The sequence below is a fragment of the Macaca mulatta genome, chromosome 3, assembly GCF_049350105.2.
Source record: "Macaca mulatta isolate MMU2019108-1 chromosome 3, T2T-MMU8v2.0, whole genome shotgun sequence".
NCBI classification, from domain to species: Eukaryota; Metazoa; Chordata; class Mammalia; order Primates; family Cercopithecidae; genus Macaca; species Macaca mulatta.
The window spans coordinates 43,979,499-44,000,450 of NC_133408.1; the positions used below are offsets into that span (position 1 = coordinate 43,979,499).

General features: G+C 41.7%; 1 protein-coding gene across 9 annotated transcripts in view; it reads right to left on the bottom strand.

Annotated features, from left to right (window-relative positions):
* The window catches only part of RNF216 (ring finger protein 216), a 165,076-nt gene that overhangs the window by 127,183 nt on the left and 16,941 nt on the right, over positions 1-20,952 (bottom strand). For all 9 annotated transcript variants that reach the window (XM_077996128.1, XM_015133227.3, XM_077996126.1 and 6 more), the window contains 2 exons: positions 19,897-20,032; positions 10,532-10,665 (listed from right to left, as the gene is read on the bottom strand). In XM_077996128.1, coding sequence (XP_077852254.1) covers positions 10,532-10,665; positions 19,897-19,963 — 201 coding nt within the window. In that variant the 5' untranslated portion in view covers positions 19,964-20,032. The remainder of the gene's footprint in view (positions 1-10,531; positions 10,666-19,896; positions 20,033-20,952) is intronic.

The following is a 20,952-nucleotide window of genomic DNA, read 5'->3' on the forward strand; positions in this document are numbered from 1 at the left end:
TTTTTTTTTTTTTTGGAGACAATCTCGCTCTGTCACCCAGGTTGGAGTGCAATGGCGTGATCTCAGTTCACTCCAACTTCCGCCTTCCAGGTTCAAGCGATTCTCCTGCCTCAATCTCCCGAGTGGCTGGGATTATAGGCACACACCTCCAAACCCAGCTAATCTTTGTATTTTTGGTAGAGACAGGGTTTCGCCATTGCCAGGCTGGTCTTGAACTCCTGACCTCGGATGATTGGCCCACCTTAGCCTCCCAAAGTGCTGGGATAACAGGTGTGGGGCACCATGCTTGGCCATGTGTGAAAATTCTTATACTATCATTTACTGCTGGTGAATTTAGGAGAGAAATTTGGCACTATTTATTAAAATAAAAAACGTAGCCCAGGTGCGGTGGCTCACACCTGTAATCCCAGCATTTAGGGAGGCTGAGGTGTGTGGATCACAAGGTCAGGAGATCGAGACCATTCTGGCCAACGTGGTGAAATCCCATCTCTACTAAAAATACAAACATCAACTGGGCGCGGTGGTGCATGCCTGTAATCCCAGCTACTCGGGAGGCTGACGTAGCAGAACTGCTTGAACCAGGGAGTCAGAGGTTGCAGTGAACCGAGATGGTGCCACAGCACTCCAGCCTGGAGACAGAGCGAGACTGCGTCTCAAATAAATAAATAAATACACAAATATATAAATATAAATAAAAAATGTGTATCTGTCACCATTTTTTCATAATGTTCTATAAACCCTTATCTATCTAAAAAGGGCATATACAAGAATATTCAGCATAAACAGAAAAAAGCCTAGAGACATTCTGAAGTTTGTCCCTGAGTGAACGGTTAAATAAACTATTACTTATTTGTGCTACAAAATACTCTACAACTGACCCCTACCAAAAAAGAGGTAGCTCAATCTGTACTGAAATGGAAAGCTTCGCTAAGAAATGCCATTAAGTGAAGAAAAGCAAGCTGCAAAATCATACACAGAATGATTCCATTTACTTAAAATACGTCAATAACACACAAACAAAATCATTTCTAAAAGTATGTGTATGTACACACATGTATATACACATCGATACATACAAATTCAAAGAAAAGACCTGGAAGGGTACATGCTAAACTGGTAACAACAGTTCCTCTGGGAAGTCCCTAGAAGAAAGGAGATGGTTCATCTCAGGCTTTAGGGTGGGTCCCTGAAGACTATGCCACTGAAGTAAAGGGGCAAGTTGGAAATACTCTGGACCTCCCAGGGACTGAATCCCAGTGTGGAGAGTTTAACTCCCTCAATGTGAGGTGCTGGTGCTCTTACTCTTCAAGAAACCAATTAAGGTCCTCTTTAGAGAAACATAACATCATATAGAATCCCAAAATTTTCGTATGCAATGACTTACACTCAATCAAAAATAACTAGGCATACAAGAACTTAATGCACAACAGAAAATCTAAACAAGAGAAGTAACAGACAACAGAAACAAACATACAGGGACTTCACACAGTGAAGTTATCAACATGAATTCTAAAATAACAGCATGTTTAGGGAAATAAAGGACTAGATTGAGAACTGTAGTCAAGAAGTAGAAGAATCAAATGCAAATTCCAGAATGGAAAAATACAATAACTAAGGTTGGATGGATATATAGTATTTTAAGTAAATATAGTTGAAGAGAGAAATTAGTGCATTAAAAGCCAGGTCAGAATAGCCATAGTAAGGCATAGACAAAATGGACAATTACGTAAGAGACCACGTCAAGAACAAAAAGGTCTTCAAAACATGTAACTGCAGTTGTAGAAGAGAAGAAGCTGTTTCTTTGGTACAGGAAGAGGAAGGAAAACAAGGGAGGGAAGGGAAGGAGGGGGACACATAATGGTTAGTTCAAATAACCATTTGAACTAAAAAAGGGATAAAACGTAAGGAGTCACAGATGAAGAGGAAGTAGGACAGCCGTCTGTTTTCTTTAATTCTATAGAATATATTCAAAACCTCAAAGAATACACTGGTTCTGAAGACTCAAACAAACAAACAAAAAACAACCCTCGAAGAAATAAACAAAACTTCTGGGCCAGGTGCAGTGGCTCACGCCTATAATCCCAGCACTTTGGGAGGCCGACGTGGGCGGATCACAGGGTCAGGAGTTCAAGACCAGCCTGGCCAACATAGTGGAACCCCGTCTCTACTAAAAAAGACAAAAAATAAGCCAGCTGTGGTGATGGGCGCCTGTAATCTCAGCTACTCAGGAGGCTGAGGCAGGAGAATCGCCTGAACCCGGGAGGCGGAGGTTGCAGTGAGCCGAGATTATGCCACTGTACTCCAGCCCAGGAAATAGTGTGAGACTCTGTCTCAAAAAAAAAGAAAAAAGAAAACTTTGGGCCAGGCACAGCTGGCTCATGCCTATAACCCCAGCACTTTGGGAGGTGAGGCAGGTGGATCACCTGAGGTCAGAAGTTTGAGACCAGCCTGACCAACATGGTGAAACCCTATTTCTACTAAAAATACAAAATTAGCTGGGAGTGGTTGTGCATGCCTGTAATCCCAGTTACTTAGGAGGCTGAGGCAGCAGAATTGCTTGAACCTGGGAGGCAGAAGCTGCTGTGAGCCAAGATCACACCACTGCGCTCCAGCCTGGGCGACAGAGCAAAACTCCCATCTCCAAAAAGAGAAAAAAGAAAAGAAAAGAAAAGAAAAGAAAAGAAAACTTCTAAACTTTTTATGAAGTCAGAATCATGTTTATATATATAAAAAAAATCTGTCAAGGATATCATACGTACACACAAACCTATAGGCCAATCTCCACTTATGAGATCTACACAGAAAACATTAATATTTGCAAAAGGAATCCCCAGCAGCACATTACGACTACATTACAACGCCACAACCAAGGGGAGTCTTTTCAAAGACAATAACTTACCAACTAAGAGGTCAAGGAAGAAAAACATGACAATCTCTGTAAGATGTTGAAATCAAATGTAACAGAATCCTACATTCACTTCTAAAAAAATTTTTTTAAGCCAAAGTAAGTAACTAGTTCCTTAACATAACTAAAAAAATGGTATCTCAAGCAAAAGGCACCATTAATGAAAAAACATTAAAAGTATTCCCATGTATGTCTGTGGCCATTCTTGTTCTTCTCTATCAAAACTATTAAAATTTTTGAGGAAGTACCATAATATAATTAGACAAGTCAAAGAAGTATGAAAATTGGAAAGATCAGATGCAAGTTTTCAAGAAATTAACAGTCAACTGAAAAATCACTGTAGACAATAATGGTAAGGTGATTGACTATAAAATTAATATAAAAGACAACAAGGGTTGGGCATAGTGGCTCACGCCTGTAATCTCAGCACTTTGGGAGGCTGAGGCAGGCGGATAACTTGAGGTCAGGAGTTAAGAGACCAGCCTGACGAACATGGTGAAACCCCATCTCTACTAAAAACACAAAAATCAGTCGGGCATGGTGGCACACACCTGTAATCCCAGCTACTCGGGAGGCTAAGACAGGAGAATCGCTTAAACTCGGGAGGTTGCAGTGAGCCAAGATTGGGCCACTGCACTCTAGCCCGGGTGATAAAGCGAGACTGTCTTAAAAAAAAAGTAACAAGAACACTTTTACTCTCCACTTTGGAATGAAGAATGGCCTGATGCTAGAGTCACAATAAAGACAACTGAGATCCTTACACTATATTTGTGGTAATTTTGTCCTTTGACAGGTCTAGCAACCCAAAGGGACAGAGACTGATGATCTTGAGGTAACTCAAGGAACACAGGAAAACAGCTAACTCCCTTTTCTGGAGAGTAATGTTTTCCTCACGGAGCTGCAAGGGTTGGAAGTCCTTCTCAGGCCTGAGCTCTGCTGTCTTTTTAGCATCTGATCTCTCTGACTTTGAGGGTATCAAGGTTAGGCTGCACTGTGAGAGAGCGTTTGACTTTGCAGTACCTAGGGTTAATCTGGGCTATGGCGGGGCACATGACTTTTGGGAACGTGAGGGCTCACAAAACACTGGCAAGAACTGTATTTTTTGCTCCCTCTTTGCAGAGGTCTTTATGGCTTGAGTCAAGCCCCCAAGATTATGGCCAGACAGAAATGTGGGTGCCAACTCCATTTGCTGCTAGCATACAGGGGTGCAGTTTAAAGCTAACCAATCCCAGCTGTGTTGAGTGCAGGGAGGGTATAAACTCAGGCTTTTGGAATCTGTGGGTATGTGGATTCCTTTTCTTGCAGGCTTAGGTGAGGGAGGCCTCAGGTGTCTGACTGTGTCAGACAGAAACTGGAAAGTTATTGGCTACGGTGGACATCTTGGAGCCAAAGCCATCCCGGTCCTGAGATATACAAGGTCCAACATAAAAACAGCATCCCTAATTTCTAAAAATTGGAGTACTCTACCTTCTGGTAGTCCTGCCTTTTCATGTATAAAACTTCTGGCCCTAGAAGCTACAAATAGTTACAAAAGTGGCAAAACTTTACCAAAAATAATTCAGAATTATGATGACCATGATGTGGAATGTTCCAGATGAAAAAGAGTGTTCATCCAAGAAATTCACTTGAATCCTAGGCCTCCAAATTACACGGAAAGAACGAGATTCTTACTGACATTCAGAGGCCTCAAAGAGACAACAGGATTCTAAAATAGCTTTTTTGAAAGATTCACTGCAAAAAGCTAATGAAAAACTAGAAATGCAAAATTACCTCCCATACCAAAGACAGATAAACTAATGTAATTCCCACCGCTCTCATTTTACCTGAATACTGCATCTACTCCTGAATATTCACAGTCTACTAACTTTGAGTTGCCCTTCTTCTCTGAAAAAAACAGCTACAACTGTTTCCTTATAAAACAGAACAAACTGAAAATATAGCACGTAATTCCTGACTTACATGCTATGGATAAAAACAGGCCATAGTTTAAAAATGTCCTAAACCTGGGGAAGATTTTCAAACATTTTTTAAAGAAATCAGTGTCTTAATTATAACTTATGACCCTAGGATACCTGACTTTTACCAGCTAACATACATTGGTGGGACCAGGGGAAGGAGAGGGAGTAAAAACGGATAAAAGCAGCAGAAGCAGAATGTTATTTTCCTGAGGATGATATTCAGGACCTGACAAGTACCATCCAGTCTACTTATGGGCCATGCAAAGCCTGAAATATCAGAAGTGACCTTTAGAAAGCCATTCCCAAAATATTTCAGCTCTATGGTGTTATGTGAAAGCAAAATAGATGCCCCTTTATAAATTATGACAGATTCTAAATTTTGTCTGTTTTTTAAAAATTAGAGACAAAGGCAGACACAGGCCATGCGTGGTGGCACACACCTGTAATCCTAGCTACTCTGGAGGCTGAGGCACGAGAATCACTGAACCCAATAAGTGGATGTTGCAGTGAGTCAAGATTGCAATACTGCACCCCAGCCTGGGCAACAGAGGGAGACTCCATCTCAAAAACAAAAACAAACAAACAAAAAAAATTAGATACAGGGTCCCAGGCTGAAGTACAGTGGCACAATCATAGCTTACTACAGCCTTGAATTCCTGGGCTCAAGTGATCTTCCTGCTAGGCCTCTCAAAGCACTGGGATTACAGGTTTTGAGCCACTATGTCTGGACTGACCTTTAAGGTTAAGGAAACAAAAGTTACCTATGAGGTCAGGGTTCACGGTGACTGGTATGGCAACTCCCTAAATTCCTATGCTCCATGAAAAACCAAACTGTTGCTAAGCTCCCTACCAACAGGGTGTATCAGGCAAATATCAGACCCCTCCCTAACTCCGATTTACAACCCAGAAACCCACTACAACTCTTATTGGGACAGAAGACTGGCCTTACAAACATCGTTTTCTGATAAATGACTACATATAGATCTTAAACCAGTTTCTGCCAGCTTATAGAGGCTGCACACAAACTGTCTTTGTGCCCTACAGTTCACCTTTTGAAGGAAAAAGCCAAATTCCACCTCATTTTAATGCTGAAACTCCACCCCAGGGAAGCTCTGGTTAGTCTTTGGCAGCCCTGAAGTCAGTAACTGATTAAGAAACTCATCAGGAAAGCTAAATTCCGAGTAGCTGGGATTATAGGAGCTCACCACCATGCCCAGCTAATTATTGTATTTTTAGTAGAGACGGGGTTTCACCATGTTGGCCAGGCTGGCTTTGAACTTCTGACCTCAAGTGATTCGCCTGCCTTTGCCTTCCAAAGTGCTGGGATTACAGGCATGAGCCACCACACCCAGCTACCATCTAGTCTTAACTGGGCCTTTACCTTTGCCTTTTTTTGTTTGGACAAATTAGTATAGTGTTTAGATCTAAGATTTGTAAATTGTCTACCTTTTTTCATCTGGGAGTCACCTCTGTGGAAGTGCCAACTAAGAGGTGCCAGGTTAGCAATTGCTTGGGGGCACTGTACCAGGTGATTGAAGGACTGATGGTCTAAAGAGGGGACAGAAACTATGTTGACTCTTAAATGACATGGTTTGAACTAACAGGGTCCACTTATACGTGGATTTTCTTCACTTGCAACACCCAGTATCTTCCCTAGCCAACTCAGTGTGAAGACCACACAGATAAAGACCTTTATAATGATCCACTGCCACTTAATGAACAGTAAATATATTTTCCTTAGGATTTTCTTGTTTTTTTTTTTTTTGAGACAGAGTCTCGCTCTGTTGCCACCCAAGCTGGAGTGCAGTGGCCTGATCTTGGCTCACTGCAACCTCTGCCTCTCGGGTTCAAGCAGTTCTCTGCCTCAGCCTCCCAAGTAGCTGGGATTACAGGTGCCCACTACCATGCTGGCTAATTTTTGTATTTTTAGTAGAGACAGGGTTTCATCATCTTGTCCAGGCTGGTCTTGAACTCCTGACCTCATGAGTCTTGAACTCTTGGCCTCGGCCTCCCAAAGTGCTGGGACTACAGGCGTGAGCCACCCTGCCCAGTTTATGATTTTCTTAACCTTTCCTCAGCTTACTTTAAGAATGCAGTATATTATATATATACACACACACACACATATATATACACACACATAATATACTAGTTAGTATATCATGATTAAGCATGTTAATCAACCATGTAATTGGTCAATAGTATGCTATTAGTAGTTAAGTAGTTATTAAGTAGTATTAAGCAGTTAAGGCTTTGGTCAACAGTATGCTATTAGTACTTAAGTTTTTGGGGAGTCAAAAGTTATATGCAGATTTTAAATTGCACAGGGGTTGGCACCCCTAACCACTATGTTGTTCAAGTGTAAACTGTATTTGAAAACTGGCAAATAAAGAATCTTAATGAAGGTTGTAAGATCTGCTTCTCTGTCTCTCCGTGTCTATATATGTGTTATGTGTGTGTGGTATTTCTCTACCAAAATATATCACAGAACTCTAATAACTGGTTTAAGGAAAAAGTAAGCACTTCAATCTTTTATCAGAAAAACAGAATCTAACTCCAATGCCTTTTAGTTCACATGACTTGGATATTTTTGGTAAGAAAGACCATTTGGAAAACAGCTGTGTGTCTTCTGATCAGCAAAAATGCCCACGTATTTTTTTTTTTTTTGAGACGGGGTCTCCCTCTGTCATACAGGCTGGAGTGCAGTGGCACGATTTTGGCTCACTGCAACCTCCATCTCCTGGGTTCAAGTGATTCTACTGCCTCAGCCTCCTGAGTAGCTGGAATTACAGGCAGTGTGCTACCATGCCTCGCTAATTTTTGTATTTTTAGTGAGATGAGGTTTCACCATGTTGGCCAGGCTGGTCTCGAACTCCTGACTTCAAGTGATCCACCGTGCCGGGTCTATATGGATGTTTTTTATATTCCAAGATTATATAAAGCTCTTAGAAATCTGATATGTCTTGGTATATATGCTATCAGTCATAATTTTGGTTTAGAAATAACTAAATTTCCTTGTCAACTGTGTCACTATAATGAACTCTCATCAGGTTTTTAACCGCAGCCATTTTAAGTCTTGCTGTCCATAGTTATTTTGTTCTGACATTTTCTGAAAGCTCTCTGCAAGCAATTATAATCCGTAAGTGCTGTGTCTTCAAAGATGTATATGCGAAAAATGAAATGAATGCTGACAAATACAGGTTTGAGTTCACACTATTGGACTAAATATTCAAAATTCTAATGAAGAAACTAATGAATTTGTGTAACTGCTAACTAAGATCAAACAGCAAGAATTAATTACATGAGACTGAATTGATTAAAGAAGAATCATGGGTTTTTATGGCTTCTTTATTTGAAACACTGCTGGTTCTTTTAATGTTTTGTTTGCCAGATTTAAGGAAACTTTTTTCTTTTAAGGTTTTTATAGCTTATCGCAATTTGGTATACTTTTATAATAAAAATGAAAATATTTGCTTTTCCTCCCAACAGGTTCCCTCCAGAATTTGCAAACTATTCATGAGTATTCTTATTTTTATGGCAATATCATTATTTGCATAAGTTCAATAAGAATCTGTCCTTTTAATAAAAGGACACAACTGGAAACTGGTTATGTTACCAAGGCTTTGAATGGAATGCCACATTTCAATACGTGCAAACAATGCCTGGCTTTAAGCGTTCCCTGCCTTACAGTGAGTAAATCTGTCTCTTCCTGGCAGGCTCAGGAACCTCCAGATGTTGGATACAGCAGGCAAAGACTAATGTCTGTCCTGGTTTGGCTTCCTAGCAGAGACATTTTTTATAGACCAATTTGAGATTCCTCGTCAAAATTTCCAGCAAAGGAAATTTAAATACGTGCTTTCAAATACGTGGTTAGTGAGGCAAACTGGTCTTACTGTGATTATCTTTGGTAGAAATGGGAGTGACTGTAGAGAGAAAAATTACATTTCAAAAGAAAACTCCAGTATGCCTGTTATTTAGATTGTAGCCCTGTTTATTGAGTTTTTATTATCTACCAGTACACTGCACTGAATTCTGAATTTTTTTTTTTTTTTTTTTTTTTTTTTTTTGAGACGGAGTCTCGCTCTGTCGCCCAGGCTGGAGTGCTGTGGCCGGATCTGAGCTCACTGCAAGCTCCGCCTCCTGGGTTCACGCCATTCTCCTGCCCCAGCCTCCCGAGTAGCTGGGACTACAGGCGCCCACCACTGCGCCCGGCTCATTTTTTGTATTTTTAGTAGAGATGGGGTTTCACCGTGGTCTCGATCTCCTGACCTTGTGATCCGCCCGCCTCGGCCTCCCAAAGTGCTGGGATTACAGGCGTGAGCCACCGCGCCCGGCGTGAACAACCAATTTCTTAAACAGGGCAGTTTAAATCTTCAATGGGTATCATAATGAATTTCTCTCTGCTTTAATCCTTATACGGGAAAGGTGGTCTGAAGCAGCCTGATGTTAACTAATCAGTTATTTTTCTCTTTTGTCTCCTTGTCCCAGCCTGACAAGAGAAGTAACTTTGAAAGGACTTTGCTTCTGCTCTCTTTAGTCCTTCTCTGTCTATAAAGCCAACCACTTTTGCTCAGCTCAGAACACCTACTGAATTTTATGGAAGAAAGTGTTGTTTGGTTCTAGAACCACAATAAAGCCAACTGGGATCTTTAAACAAAAACAAACAAACAAACAAAAAAAAAGGCAACAGACTTGTAGTTTAAAAAACACAGTTTAAAAGTACAATGAAAGGGCCGGGCGCGGTGGCTCATGTCTATAATCCCAGCACTTTGGGAGGCCGAGGTGGGGAGGATCACAAAGTCAGGAGTTCGAGATCAGCCTGGCCAAAATGGTTAAACTCGTCTCTACTAAAAATACAAAAATTAGCCAGGTGTGGTGGCAGGCACCTGTAATCCCAGCTACTTGGGAGGCTGAGGCAGGAGAATCGCTTGAAATCAGAAGGTGGATGTTGCAGTGAGCCGAGATCACGCCACTGCACTCCAGTCTGGGCAAAAGAGCGAAACTCCGTCTCAAAAAAATAGAAGTACAATGAAAGAAAAGATGTCATTCACAAAAGCAACAGAAAATATAAAATAACCAAGAAAAACAAAAAATGTTTAAGATCTATATTAAGAAAAATTCAAAATGCTTTCTGGCTGAGGAATATAAAAGAAGTCTTGACTACATGAAAAGACAAAATTTGTTCTTGGTTAGAAAGAGCAGGATCATAAAAATTGCTCTATAAATATAACAGGAAGATTTGTTTTGGATTAGGCAAACTGATTACATATATATTTATATTTTGGAATTTAAAAGGTTGATTGTAAACTCCATATAAAAATTTAAGTGCGAGAATATCCAGGATGATTCTGAAAAATGTGGGATAATATGGAGAGAATAAGGCCAATCCAACAGTAAGATACACCATAATGTTGTAGCAATGACAACAGTGCAATCTGGTGCATTAATAGTCAAATGGAACAACGGTGCAGATACTCAATCCAGAAGCAGACTGAAACATACAGCTTCTAAATCTAAGGGTACCTGAGGTAGAATGGAAAAGAGGTTCTCAGAACGAGTACAAGAGGTGCTCTCAGCTGTTCCACAACAAGGCCCACAAGAGTGGCTGAATACTTAGATCACCAACTTGCAATAATAATGTCGCAATGTAAGTTTAAAGAAAACTCACTTCTGTCAGGATGACATCATCATCCAGGTCCTCTTCTTCATGCTGCTGAGGAGCTGGGGTGACCAGCATTGGAATCCCTTCCTCATCTGAAGAGTCAGATATGGTGATGGGCCCATCTCTGAGATTGATCCACTCTACAGGAAAGCAGAGAACACTGTTACTGGGAGGCTGGCAGTATCACATCCAACCCTTTAAGTTTGTCCTGACAAGGGTACAGCCTAAAGTCAACTTCATGGCTACTACTATAACGTACCTCCTTAAGCAGCCCACGCACTTAGGCATTAAGAGCCATGTTTCTATGCTGACTTTTGCCAATAACACATTTTGGGAACTGCTAGAGAACATCTGACAATTACTATGCTCAAGATTATAACTTTTTCTCACACTAGGTTGGAGAAATCTGTTCATAAAATTTTCTGGACTGCCAATTTCTTTAAAGTGAAATAATGGTCTCCCAATCCATCTCTATTCCTCCCGGGAATATGTGGCTATTTTATTTAAATTGTTTGGTCTGAAAAAATTATCACTCAAAAATAGTAAAAGTTTAATTATTTAAAATATTGAAATTTGCTCATCTTAAACACAAACTTTAAGAATCATTTAGGCGAACCTATTTCAATGCTTTAGTCAAGCACCCATTTAGCACCTATGACAGTCAGCAATTTAACTTTCCAAGTTTCCTTTAAAATATATAATCTAACCATCTAGATGCAGTAATTCTATTCAAGGTCTTTATTTCCTTTTATCAATTTGAAAACAGGCCATGTTTGATAAGAATTGCCGGGTAACACAAACTGGTATTTTTTCCTGTCTAGTTCCATAGGAATATCAAAGGTTAAATTGGACAATTTAAAAAAGCACTGGCTGGGAGCAGTGACTCACGCCTGTAATCCCAGCACTGTGGGAGGCCAAGGTGGTTGGTTCATGAGGTCAGGAGTTTGAGACCAGCCTAACCAACATGGTGAAATGTTGTCTCTACTAAAAATACAAAAATTAGCCAGCCGTGGTGGCACACGCCTGTAATCCCAGCTACTCAGGAGGCTGAGGCAGGAGAATCATTTGAACTCGGGAGGCAGAGGCTGCAGTGAGCTGAGATCGCACCACTGCACTCCAGTCTGGGTGACAGTGAGACCTTGTTTCAAATAAAAAAAAAAAAGTCATTAAGTGACCTAAAAGAATGGAAGAAGAAAGAAGAGAGAAGAAAAGAAAGAGGCATCTCATCACTGCAATTTCTGAAATTCTTCCATTAAAGCTGTAATGTTTTCTTTTGTGTGTGTGTTGTGTGTGTGTGTATGTGTGTGTGTGCGTGTCTGGGACAGGGTCTTGCTCTATCACCCAGGCTGGAGTACAATGTTGTGATCATAGCTCACTGCAGCTTCAACCTCCTAGGCTCAAGCAATCCTCCCACCTCAGCTTCTCAAGTAGCTAGGACACACTACGATGAACAGTTAATTAAAATAAAATTTTTTTGGCCGGGCGCGGTGGCTCAAGCCTGTAATCCCAGCACTTTGGGAGGCCGAGACGGGTGGATCACAAGGTCAGGAGATCGAGACCATCCTGGCTAACACCGTGAAACCCCGTCTCTACTAAAAAAATACAAAAAACTAGCTGGGCAAGGTGGCGGGCGCCGGTAGTCGCTGCTACTCGGGAGGCTGAGGCAGGAGAATGGCGTGAACATGGGAAGTGGAGCTTGCAGTGAGCTGAGATCCGGCCACTGCACTCCAGCCTGGGCGACAGAGTGAGACTCCATTTCAAAAAAAAAAAAAAGATTTTTTTTCTTGTAGAGATGGAGTCTTACGATGTTCCTATACTGGCCTTGAACTCCTGGCCTCAAGTGATCCTCCCACCTCGGCCTCCCAAGAAGTCACTGGGATGATAGGCATGAGCCACCATGCCTGACTTAATTGTGGATTTTTAAGGATGAGGATTTGCCAAGCTCCTCATTCAGCCATTTCAGAAGACACATGTATGGGGGATCATTCTGAAGAGATACTGAGCAAAGAAAAGCTCTAGACATTGGTACATGAGGCACAGGAGTCAAGAGAGAAAAGATACACCACTGAAAATGGCCATAGTGAATAAGACCCCTGCATCCACAGGAAATTGTAGATTCCTCTCCTGAAGACCTGACCCAAGAAAAAGACACACAATCTTGGTGTACCCAATGAAAAAGTTGGTTTAGGTTGGGCACGGTGGCTCACGCCAGTAATCCCAGAACTTTGGGAGGCCCAGACAGGCAGATCACTTGAGGTCAGGAGTTCAAGACCAGCCTGGCCAACATGATGAAACCCCATCTCTACTATAAATACAAAAATTAGCCCGGTGTGGTGGCATGCAACTGTAATCCCAGCTACCTGGGAGACTGAGGCAGGAGAATCGCTTGAACCTGGGAGGTGGAGGCTGCAGTAAGCCAAGATCATGCCACTGCACTCCAGCCTTGGTGCTAGAGCAAGACCCTGTCTCAGGCAAAAAAAAAAAAAAAAAAGAAGAAAAAAAAAAGGAAGGAAAGACAGGAGGGAGGAAACTGAAGGAAAGGAAGGAAAGGAGAGAGGAGAGGAGGAGGAAAGGAGGAAAGGAAGGAAGGGGAGGGAAGGGAAGAAAAGGGAGGGGAAGGGAGGAAGAAGGGAGGAGGGGAGGAAGAAGGGAGGAAGTAAGGGAGGAAGGGAGGAAAGGAAAGGAAGGAAGGAAGGACAGAAGGAAGGAGGGAGGGAGGGAATGAATGAACCTATCACCTTATAATGAAGTCCAGTGTTTGACAAGATACCACACAACATACCACATGTAAGGTTCCAATTAGCTTTTCAAAGTATAACAACACAGCATGCTCTACAAATCAAGCGTACAGCTCTATGAATTAACACAAAAGGGACATCTGTGTATAATCACCACCACAAGGTCAGGAAATATTTATATCACATTAGTAGCCTCCCTGTGCTTCTCCCAATCTCTGCTCTCCTTCATCCCCAAAGGGAGGATTTCTAATTGCACAGATAAGTTTTGCATGTTTTTGAGTATATATTCTGTGTCTGGCTTTCTTGCAAATAATGTCTGAGATACATCCATATTGCATGCTGCTATAATTCTTTGTTGTATATAATCCACTATAAGAATACAACATAAATTACTCCTTCTTCTGTTGATAGACATTTGAGTACGTGGCAGTTTAGGCTATCGTGGATAATACTATTATGAACACTCTTGTGCAAGTCTTTGGTGTACTCATTTTAGTTGCATACATTCTAGGAGTGGAAATGCTGAGTCATGGGGTAAGCATATGCTCCATTTTGGCAGTTAACACTAAACAAATTTTCCAAATTATACCAATTTACACTCCCATCTGCAGCGTAGGATAGTATGCTGCTTCACGTCCTTATGGGAACACAACCATGCTCATTCATTTATATACTGTCTATAGATTCTGACATGGTTTGGCTGTGTCCCCATCCAGAATCTCACCTTGAATTGTAATCCCATAATCCCCACGTGTCAAGAACGGGACCAGGTGGAGGTAATACGATCATGGGGACAGTTTCCCCCATTCTGCTCCCATGATTGTGAGTCTTGAGGTATCTGATGGTTTTATAAGCACTCGCATTTCCCCTGCTTGCACTCACTCTATCCTGCCTAAGAAGGTGCCTGCTTCTCCTCTGTCTTTTGCCATGATAGTAATTTTCCAGAGGCCTTCCCAGCAATGTGGAACTGGGAGTCAATTAAACCCCTTTCCTTTATAAATTACCCAGTCTCAGGCATTTCTTCATAGCAGTGTGAAAGTGGACCAACACAGTTGCTTTCATGCTACAATGGTATAGTTGAATAGTTGCAACTGAAACCACATGGCCTGCAAGGCTAAAATATTAACTTAGCTCTTTAAATTTGCTGAGCCCTAGTTATACTGGCTCACTGCAACCTCTGCCTCCTGGGTTCAAGCGATTCTCGTGCCTCAGCCTCCCAATTAGCTGGGATTACAGGCTTGCAACATCATGCCCAGCTAATTTTTGTACTTTTAGTAGAGATGGGGTTTCCCCATGTTGGCTAGGCTGGGTTTGTTTTTGTTTTTTGTTTTATTTTGCAACAGGGTCACTCTCTGTTGCCCAGGCTGGAGTACAATAGCATGAACCCAGTCCTCCGCAGCCTTGACCTACTGGGTTCAAGTGATCCTCCCATCTTGGTATCTGAAGTACCTGGGACCTGGTGAACCCAACACCACCATACCCAGCTAATTGTCTTATATTTAATTTTTGTAGAGATAGAAATCTCACCATGTTGTCCAGGCCGGTCTCAAAATCCTAGGCTCAAGTTATCCTACCACTTTGGCCTTCCAAAGTGCTGCGATTACAAGCATGAGCCACTGCACCTGGCTGAGCTTTTTACTTCTTGTCTAATGTATCTTAGGCCACAGTTTTCTTCAAAACATGGCATTACATGTATCTCATAAATATAAGAGGCTATATTTTCATTATCATGTAATTCAAAATAATCTTCTAATTTTCATTGTGATTTCTTCTTATACTGGGTGCAGAATCCCACCTAAGTTTATTACATTTTTGACAGCTTTCTTCCAATCTTCTATATTCACACAAGTGTGTGTGTGTGCTTGCTCTTTCAGTTACTGAAACAAGTCTTAAAAATCCCCACTATAATGGTGTATTTGTCCAATTCTGTTTTTAGATTTGCCAATTTTTGCTTTATTTTTCTATCATGTTACAAAGTATACAGGGATTAGCACTATTTTATCTTCCCAGTGTACTGAAACTTTTATCATTATGAACTCTATCAATGCTTCTGGCTGGAGTTTCTATCAATTTTATCAGATATTACACAGATATATCAGCTTTTTTTGGGGGGGGGGTATGTGTGTGGCCATTTGCATGATGTACCTTTTTTCATTCCTGACAAAAACTTTTTAAATCTTTATTTTACCTTCATTTTTAAGCCTATTTCCATTAGGTATAGAATCATAGATGAGTAGGCAAAAACACTACTTAGCAATTAAAAAGGAATGAATTACTGATATATGCGACAACAGGGATGAATCTCAAAACATTACCTTTTTTTTTTTTTTTTGAGACGGAGTCTCACTCTGCCGCCCAGGCTGGAGTGCAGTGGCCGGATCTCAGCTCACTGCAAGCTCCGCCTCCCGGGTTCACGCCATTCTCTTGTAGTTGGGACTACAGGCGCCTGCCTCCTCGCCCGGCTAGTTTTTTGTATTTTTTAGTAGAGATGGGGTTTCACCGTGTTAGCCAGGATGGTCTCGATCTCCTGACCTCGTGATCCGCCCGTCTCGGCCTCCCAAAGTGCTGGGATTACAGGCTTGAGCCACCGCGCCCTGCCTAAAACATTACCTTTCACAAAAGAATTCAGGTACAAAGAAAACATACAGTATGTATAATTCCATTGATATGAAATTACAGAGTGAAAAAAAGCAGATTAGTAGTTTCCTTAGGCCTGGAGTGGGGTAAGAACTGACTGCAAAGAGGCACAAGGGAATCTTTTTGGAATGATAGAAAATGTTCTATATCGTAATTCAGGTGGTATATTCATTTGTCAAAACTTACTGAACTATACACTTCAAAAAAAAAACTACAGAGGTTGATGCATAATAAAAATTATTAATGTTGGCCAGGAGCAGTGGTTCACGCCTGTAATCCTAGCATTTCGTAAGGCAGAGGCAATTGGATCACTTGAGCCCAGCAGTTCAAGACTAGCTTTGCCAGGCAACATTGTGAGACCCTCTCTTGTTTAAAGAAAAAAAAAATTAATGCAGCTAATAAAAACAAAACTTTATACACCTGAAAAAAGTTCTCATGATGGGTGCAGAGTAAACACACTCGTCTAACAAAACACATCTCCAAAGTCAGTAATTTTCCAAAAGGAATTAGTTGTTCTTAAAGAAACTGTTCAAGTATATTTAAGATCCAATTAAAAAACAAAAACCAACTACAACATTAATTGGATATACATGTACAGAAAATTTTGAAATGATCATAAATACAAGTTATAACTAAGATTAAAAATTGCCTGAATCCAATAAATTATGGTTACAATCACTACCAAGTTAGAATACACTATTAATAAAACCCTGAAAATTAGTCCTTCTTTTGTACTCATAATTTGCATAGCTTGAGCAATTTTATTACTCTTGACTTATTTACCTAATAAAATTTGCTCAATTTTAAATGCTCTGAAAGCCAAATACACAGTTGACTCTTGAGCAACACTGATTTGAACAGTGTGGGTCCACTTATTTGCAGATTTTCTTCCACTTGTGTTACTCCTAAAACAGCAGAACTGCACAAGGCTTTCAGGAGCCTATCCCTTGCACCAGTGTGCCCTGAATGTGAGATGTGGAGTCAAAGGAGATTATTTTGGACCTTTAAGATTTAATGACTGCCCTACTGGGTTTTGAACTTGTGTGGGACCTCTTGTGCCTTTCTTTTGGCCAATTTCTCCCTTTTGGAACAGGAGCATATACCCAATGTATGTACCCCCAATTGTATCTTGGGAATAACTAACTTATTTTTGACTTTACAGGCTCATAGGTGGAAGGGATTAGACTTGTCTCAGATAAGACTGAACTTTTGAGTTAATGCTGGAATGAGTTAAGACTTTGGGGACTGTTGGGAAGGCATAATTGTATTTAGCAATGTGAGAAGGACAAGACATTTGGGAGGCGCTGGGGCAGAACAGTATGGTTTGGATCTGTGTTCCTCTCCAAATTTCATATTCAACCGTAATCTCCAATGTTGGAGATGGGGCCTGGTGGGAGGTAATAGGATCATGGGGGTGGTATTTCATAAATGATTTAGCACCATCCCCTCTGGTTGCAACAGTGAGTTCTTGTGAGATCTGGTTGTTTAAAAGTGTGTGGCACCTCTTCCCCAATCCCTCTTATTCCTGCTCCAGCCATGTGAGACAAGCCTGCTTCCCCTTCTCCTTCTGTCATGATTTTTTTTTTTTTTTTTGAGACAGAGTCTCGCTCTGTCACCCAGGCTAGAGTGCGGTGGCCGGATCTCTGCTCACTGCAAGCTCCGCCTCCCGGGTTTACGCCATTCTCCTGGCTTAGCCTCCCGAGTAGCTGGGACTACAGGCGCTAGCCACCTCGCCCGGCTAGTTTTTTGTACTTTTTAGTAGAGACGGGGTTTCACCGTGTTAGCCAGGATGGTCTCGATCTCCTGACCCCGTGATCCGCCCGTCTCGGCCTCCCAAAGTGCTAGGATTACAGGCTTGAGCCACCGCGCCCGGCCCTTCTGTCATGATTATAAGTTTCCTAAGATCTCCCCAGAAGCAGAGGCCACTATGTTTCCTATACAGCCTACAGAATTGTGAACCAATTAAACCTCTTCTCTTTCTTTATAAATTACCCAGTCTTGGGCATTTCTTTACGGCCAGTGGAGAACCAACTAATACAAGGACCAACCCCTCTTCTTCCACCTCCTCTTCAGCCTACTCAATGTGAAGATAATAAAGATGAAGACCTTCAGAATGGTCCACTTCCACTTAAGGAATAGCAACTATATTTTCTTCCTCTTCCTTATGATTTTCTTAATAACACTTCTTTTCTGTAGTTCACTTTATTATAAGAATACAGTATACAAAACATACAATATATAACACGTGTTGACTGTTATCAGTAAAGCTTCCAATCAACAGTAGGCTATTTGTACTTAAGTTTTGGTGGAGTAGTTTTTCTTTTTTTTTTGAGACGGAATCTTTGCTCTGTCGCCCAGGCTGGAGTGCAGTGGTGCAATCTTGGCTCACTACAACCTCTGCCACCCAGGTTCAAGCGATTCTCCTGCCTCAGCCTCCCAAGTAGCTGGGACTACATGCATGCACCACCACGCCCAGCTAATTTTTGTATTTTTTAGTAGAGACAGGGTTTCACCATGTTGGTCAGGCTGGTCTTGAACTCCTGACCTCGTGATCCACCAGCCTCGGCCTCCCAAAGTGTTGGGACTACAGGCGTGAGCCACCACGCCTGGCCTGGGGGAGTCATTTTTCTTTTTTTTTTTTTTTGAGACGGAGTCTCACGCTGTTGCCCAGGCTGGAGTGCAGTGGCGCGATCTCGGCTCACTGCAAGCTCCGCCTCCTGGGTTCACGCCATTCTCCTGCCTCAGCCTCCTGAGTAGCTAGGACTACAGGCGCCCACCACCGCGCCCGACTAATTTTTTGTATTTTTAGTAGAGATGGGGTTTCACTGTGGTCTCGATCTCCTGACCTTGTGATCCGCCCGCCTCGGCCTCCCAAAGTGCTGGGATTACAGGCTTGAGCCACCGCGCCCAGCCGGGAGTCATTTTTCTAAAGTCAAATGTAATTTACTCTCTACTAGAAAAATCATCTTTGTAAACACAAAATATTATCAACGGGAGAAAACAAAACCAGTATAACCTCTTCCATGGAATTTATAATTACAAAAAATGAACATCAGGGTTCTACACCTCAGCATGAATTTTTTCCTTTTAGCCCAAGTGTAAATGTGAATTCGAACTTAACAGGAAATTTCATACACATTTAAGAATGTTATAGAATAGCAAGCACTATTCCCTTTAAAAAATCAATAAAATTCCCCAAAACTTTAATAACTGTAGAACAGGCCGAGCGCAGTGATTCATATAATCCCAGCACTTTGGGAGGCTGAGGCGGGCAGATCACCTGAGGTCGGGAAATCAAGACCAGCCTGACCAATATGGAGAAACCCCATCTCTACTAAAAATACAAAATTAGCAGGGCGTAGTGGCACATGACTCTAATTCCAGCTACTCGGGAGGCTGAGGCAGGAGAATCGCTTGAACAGAGGAGGCGGAGGTTGTGATGAGCCAAGATTACGCCACTGCACTTCAGCCGGGTAACGAGCGAAATTCCGTCTCAAAAAAAGAAAAGAAAAAACAAAACAAAACAAAACAAAACAAAACTGTAGAACAAAAAAATACATGTTCCAAAATTCCCCTCAAGGTTAAGCCAGAATATTCTGGCAAAAAAGAAATTAAGGATCATGGGAGGACAAGACTGGTTCAATAACACCTGTAGTATTTCAGGTCATAAAGGCCTAGTGGAGCACTCCTTTATAATCAACACACCTTCAAAAACTGATGCTGACACTCTCTCTTAAGACTCAATGACTGCACATTAACAGTGTCTTGCCAGCAAATTAATAGCTTATTAATCTCGTTGTAATGAACGAGTCTTATACTTCATTCATACCAGCAATATCATTATCTGATATAATTCTAGTCTAGTCTTTTTATATCTAAAAATGAAATGTCCCTGGATTCTAAATGGTACAAAATAGGATCATTTCAAAAGACAGAGCTGTGATACTAAAATAAAAAGCCACAGGGAAAGAGACAAAGTGAGAGCAAACAACTTACCTTGTCCCCGATGGCAGTGAAAGTTGTTCAAGTGAATCACCTCTTCATTGCTGTTTCCCTCTGCCATTTTCAAACGCAGACCTGCACATATGGGACTGCTAATATCTAAACATGGTGACCATCTGTTTCAAAAGGTCTGAAAAGGAAGCAAAGAGGAACAGTAAGAAAGAGGGAGTATCAAAACTCTTGCCATGTATCTGGCCAGGGAACATCTGAAGCTTATGCTGAAAACATTCCTTAAGAAAATATATCCTAGGGCCGGGCGCGGTGGCTCACGCCTGTAATCCCAGCACTTTGGGAGGCCGAGGCGGGCGGATCACAAGGTCAGGAGATCGAGACCACGGTGAAACCCCGTCTCTACTAAAAATACAAAAAATTAGCCGGGCGCGGTGGTGGGCGCCTATAGTCCCAGCTACTCAGGAGGCTGAGGCAGGAGAATGGCGTAAACCCAGGAGGCGGAGCTTGCAGTGAGCCGAGATCGCGCCACTGCACTCCAGCCTGGGCGACAGAGCGAGACTCCGTCTCAAAAAACAAAAAACAAAAAACAAAAAAAAAAAAAGAAAATATATCCTAGGAAGTAGGTCAAAAAAAAAAAAAAAACCCCCACAAAAACTCAAAACGTATGTCATTAAAACATATTTTTAAAATACACATATTAAACAGACAAAGTACAGACAGAGAATTCATATCTTGATACAAATATGTTAACAAAGAAATGAGTTAAGGGTATTAACAGGCAATTCACAAAAAAGAAAACACAGAAGACGCTCAACCTCACTAATAATCAGGGAAAGGCAAATCAGAAAATGAATTATGTTTCAGCCAGATGCAACGGCTCATGCCTGTAATCCCAGAACTTTGGGAGGCCGAGGCGGGAAGGTCACGAGGTCTGGAGTTCGAGACCAGCCTGACCAACATGGTGAAATCCCAGCTTTACAAAAAATATAAAAATTAGCCAGGCGTGGTGGCAGGCATCTGTAGTCCCAGCTATTTGGGAGGCTGAGGCAGGAGAATGGCATGAACCCAGGAGGCGGAGCTTGCAGTGAGCCGAGATTG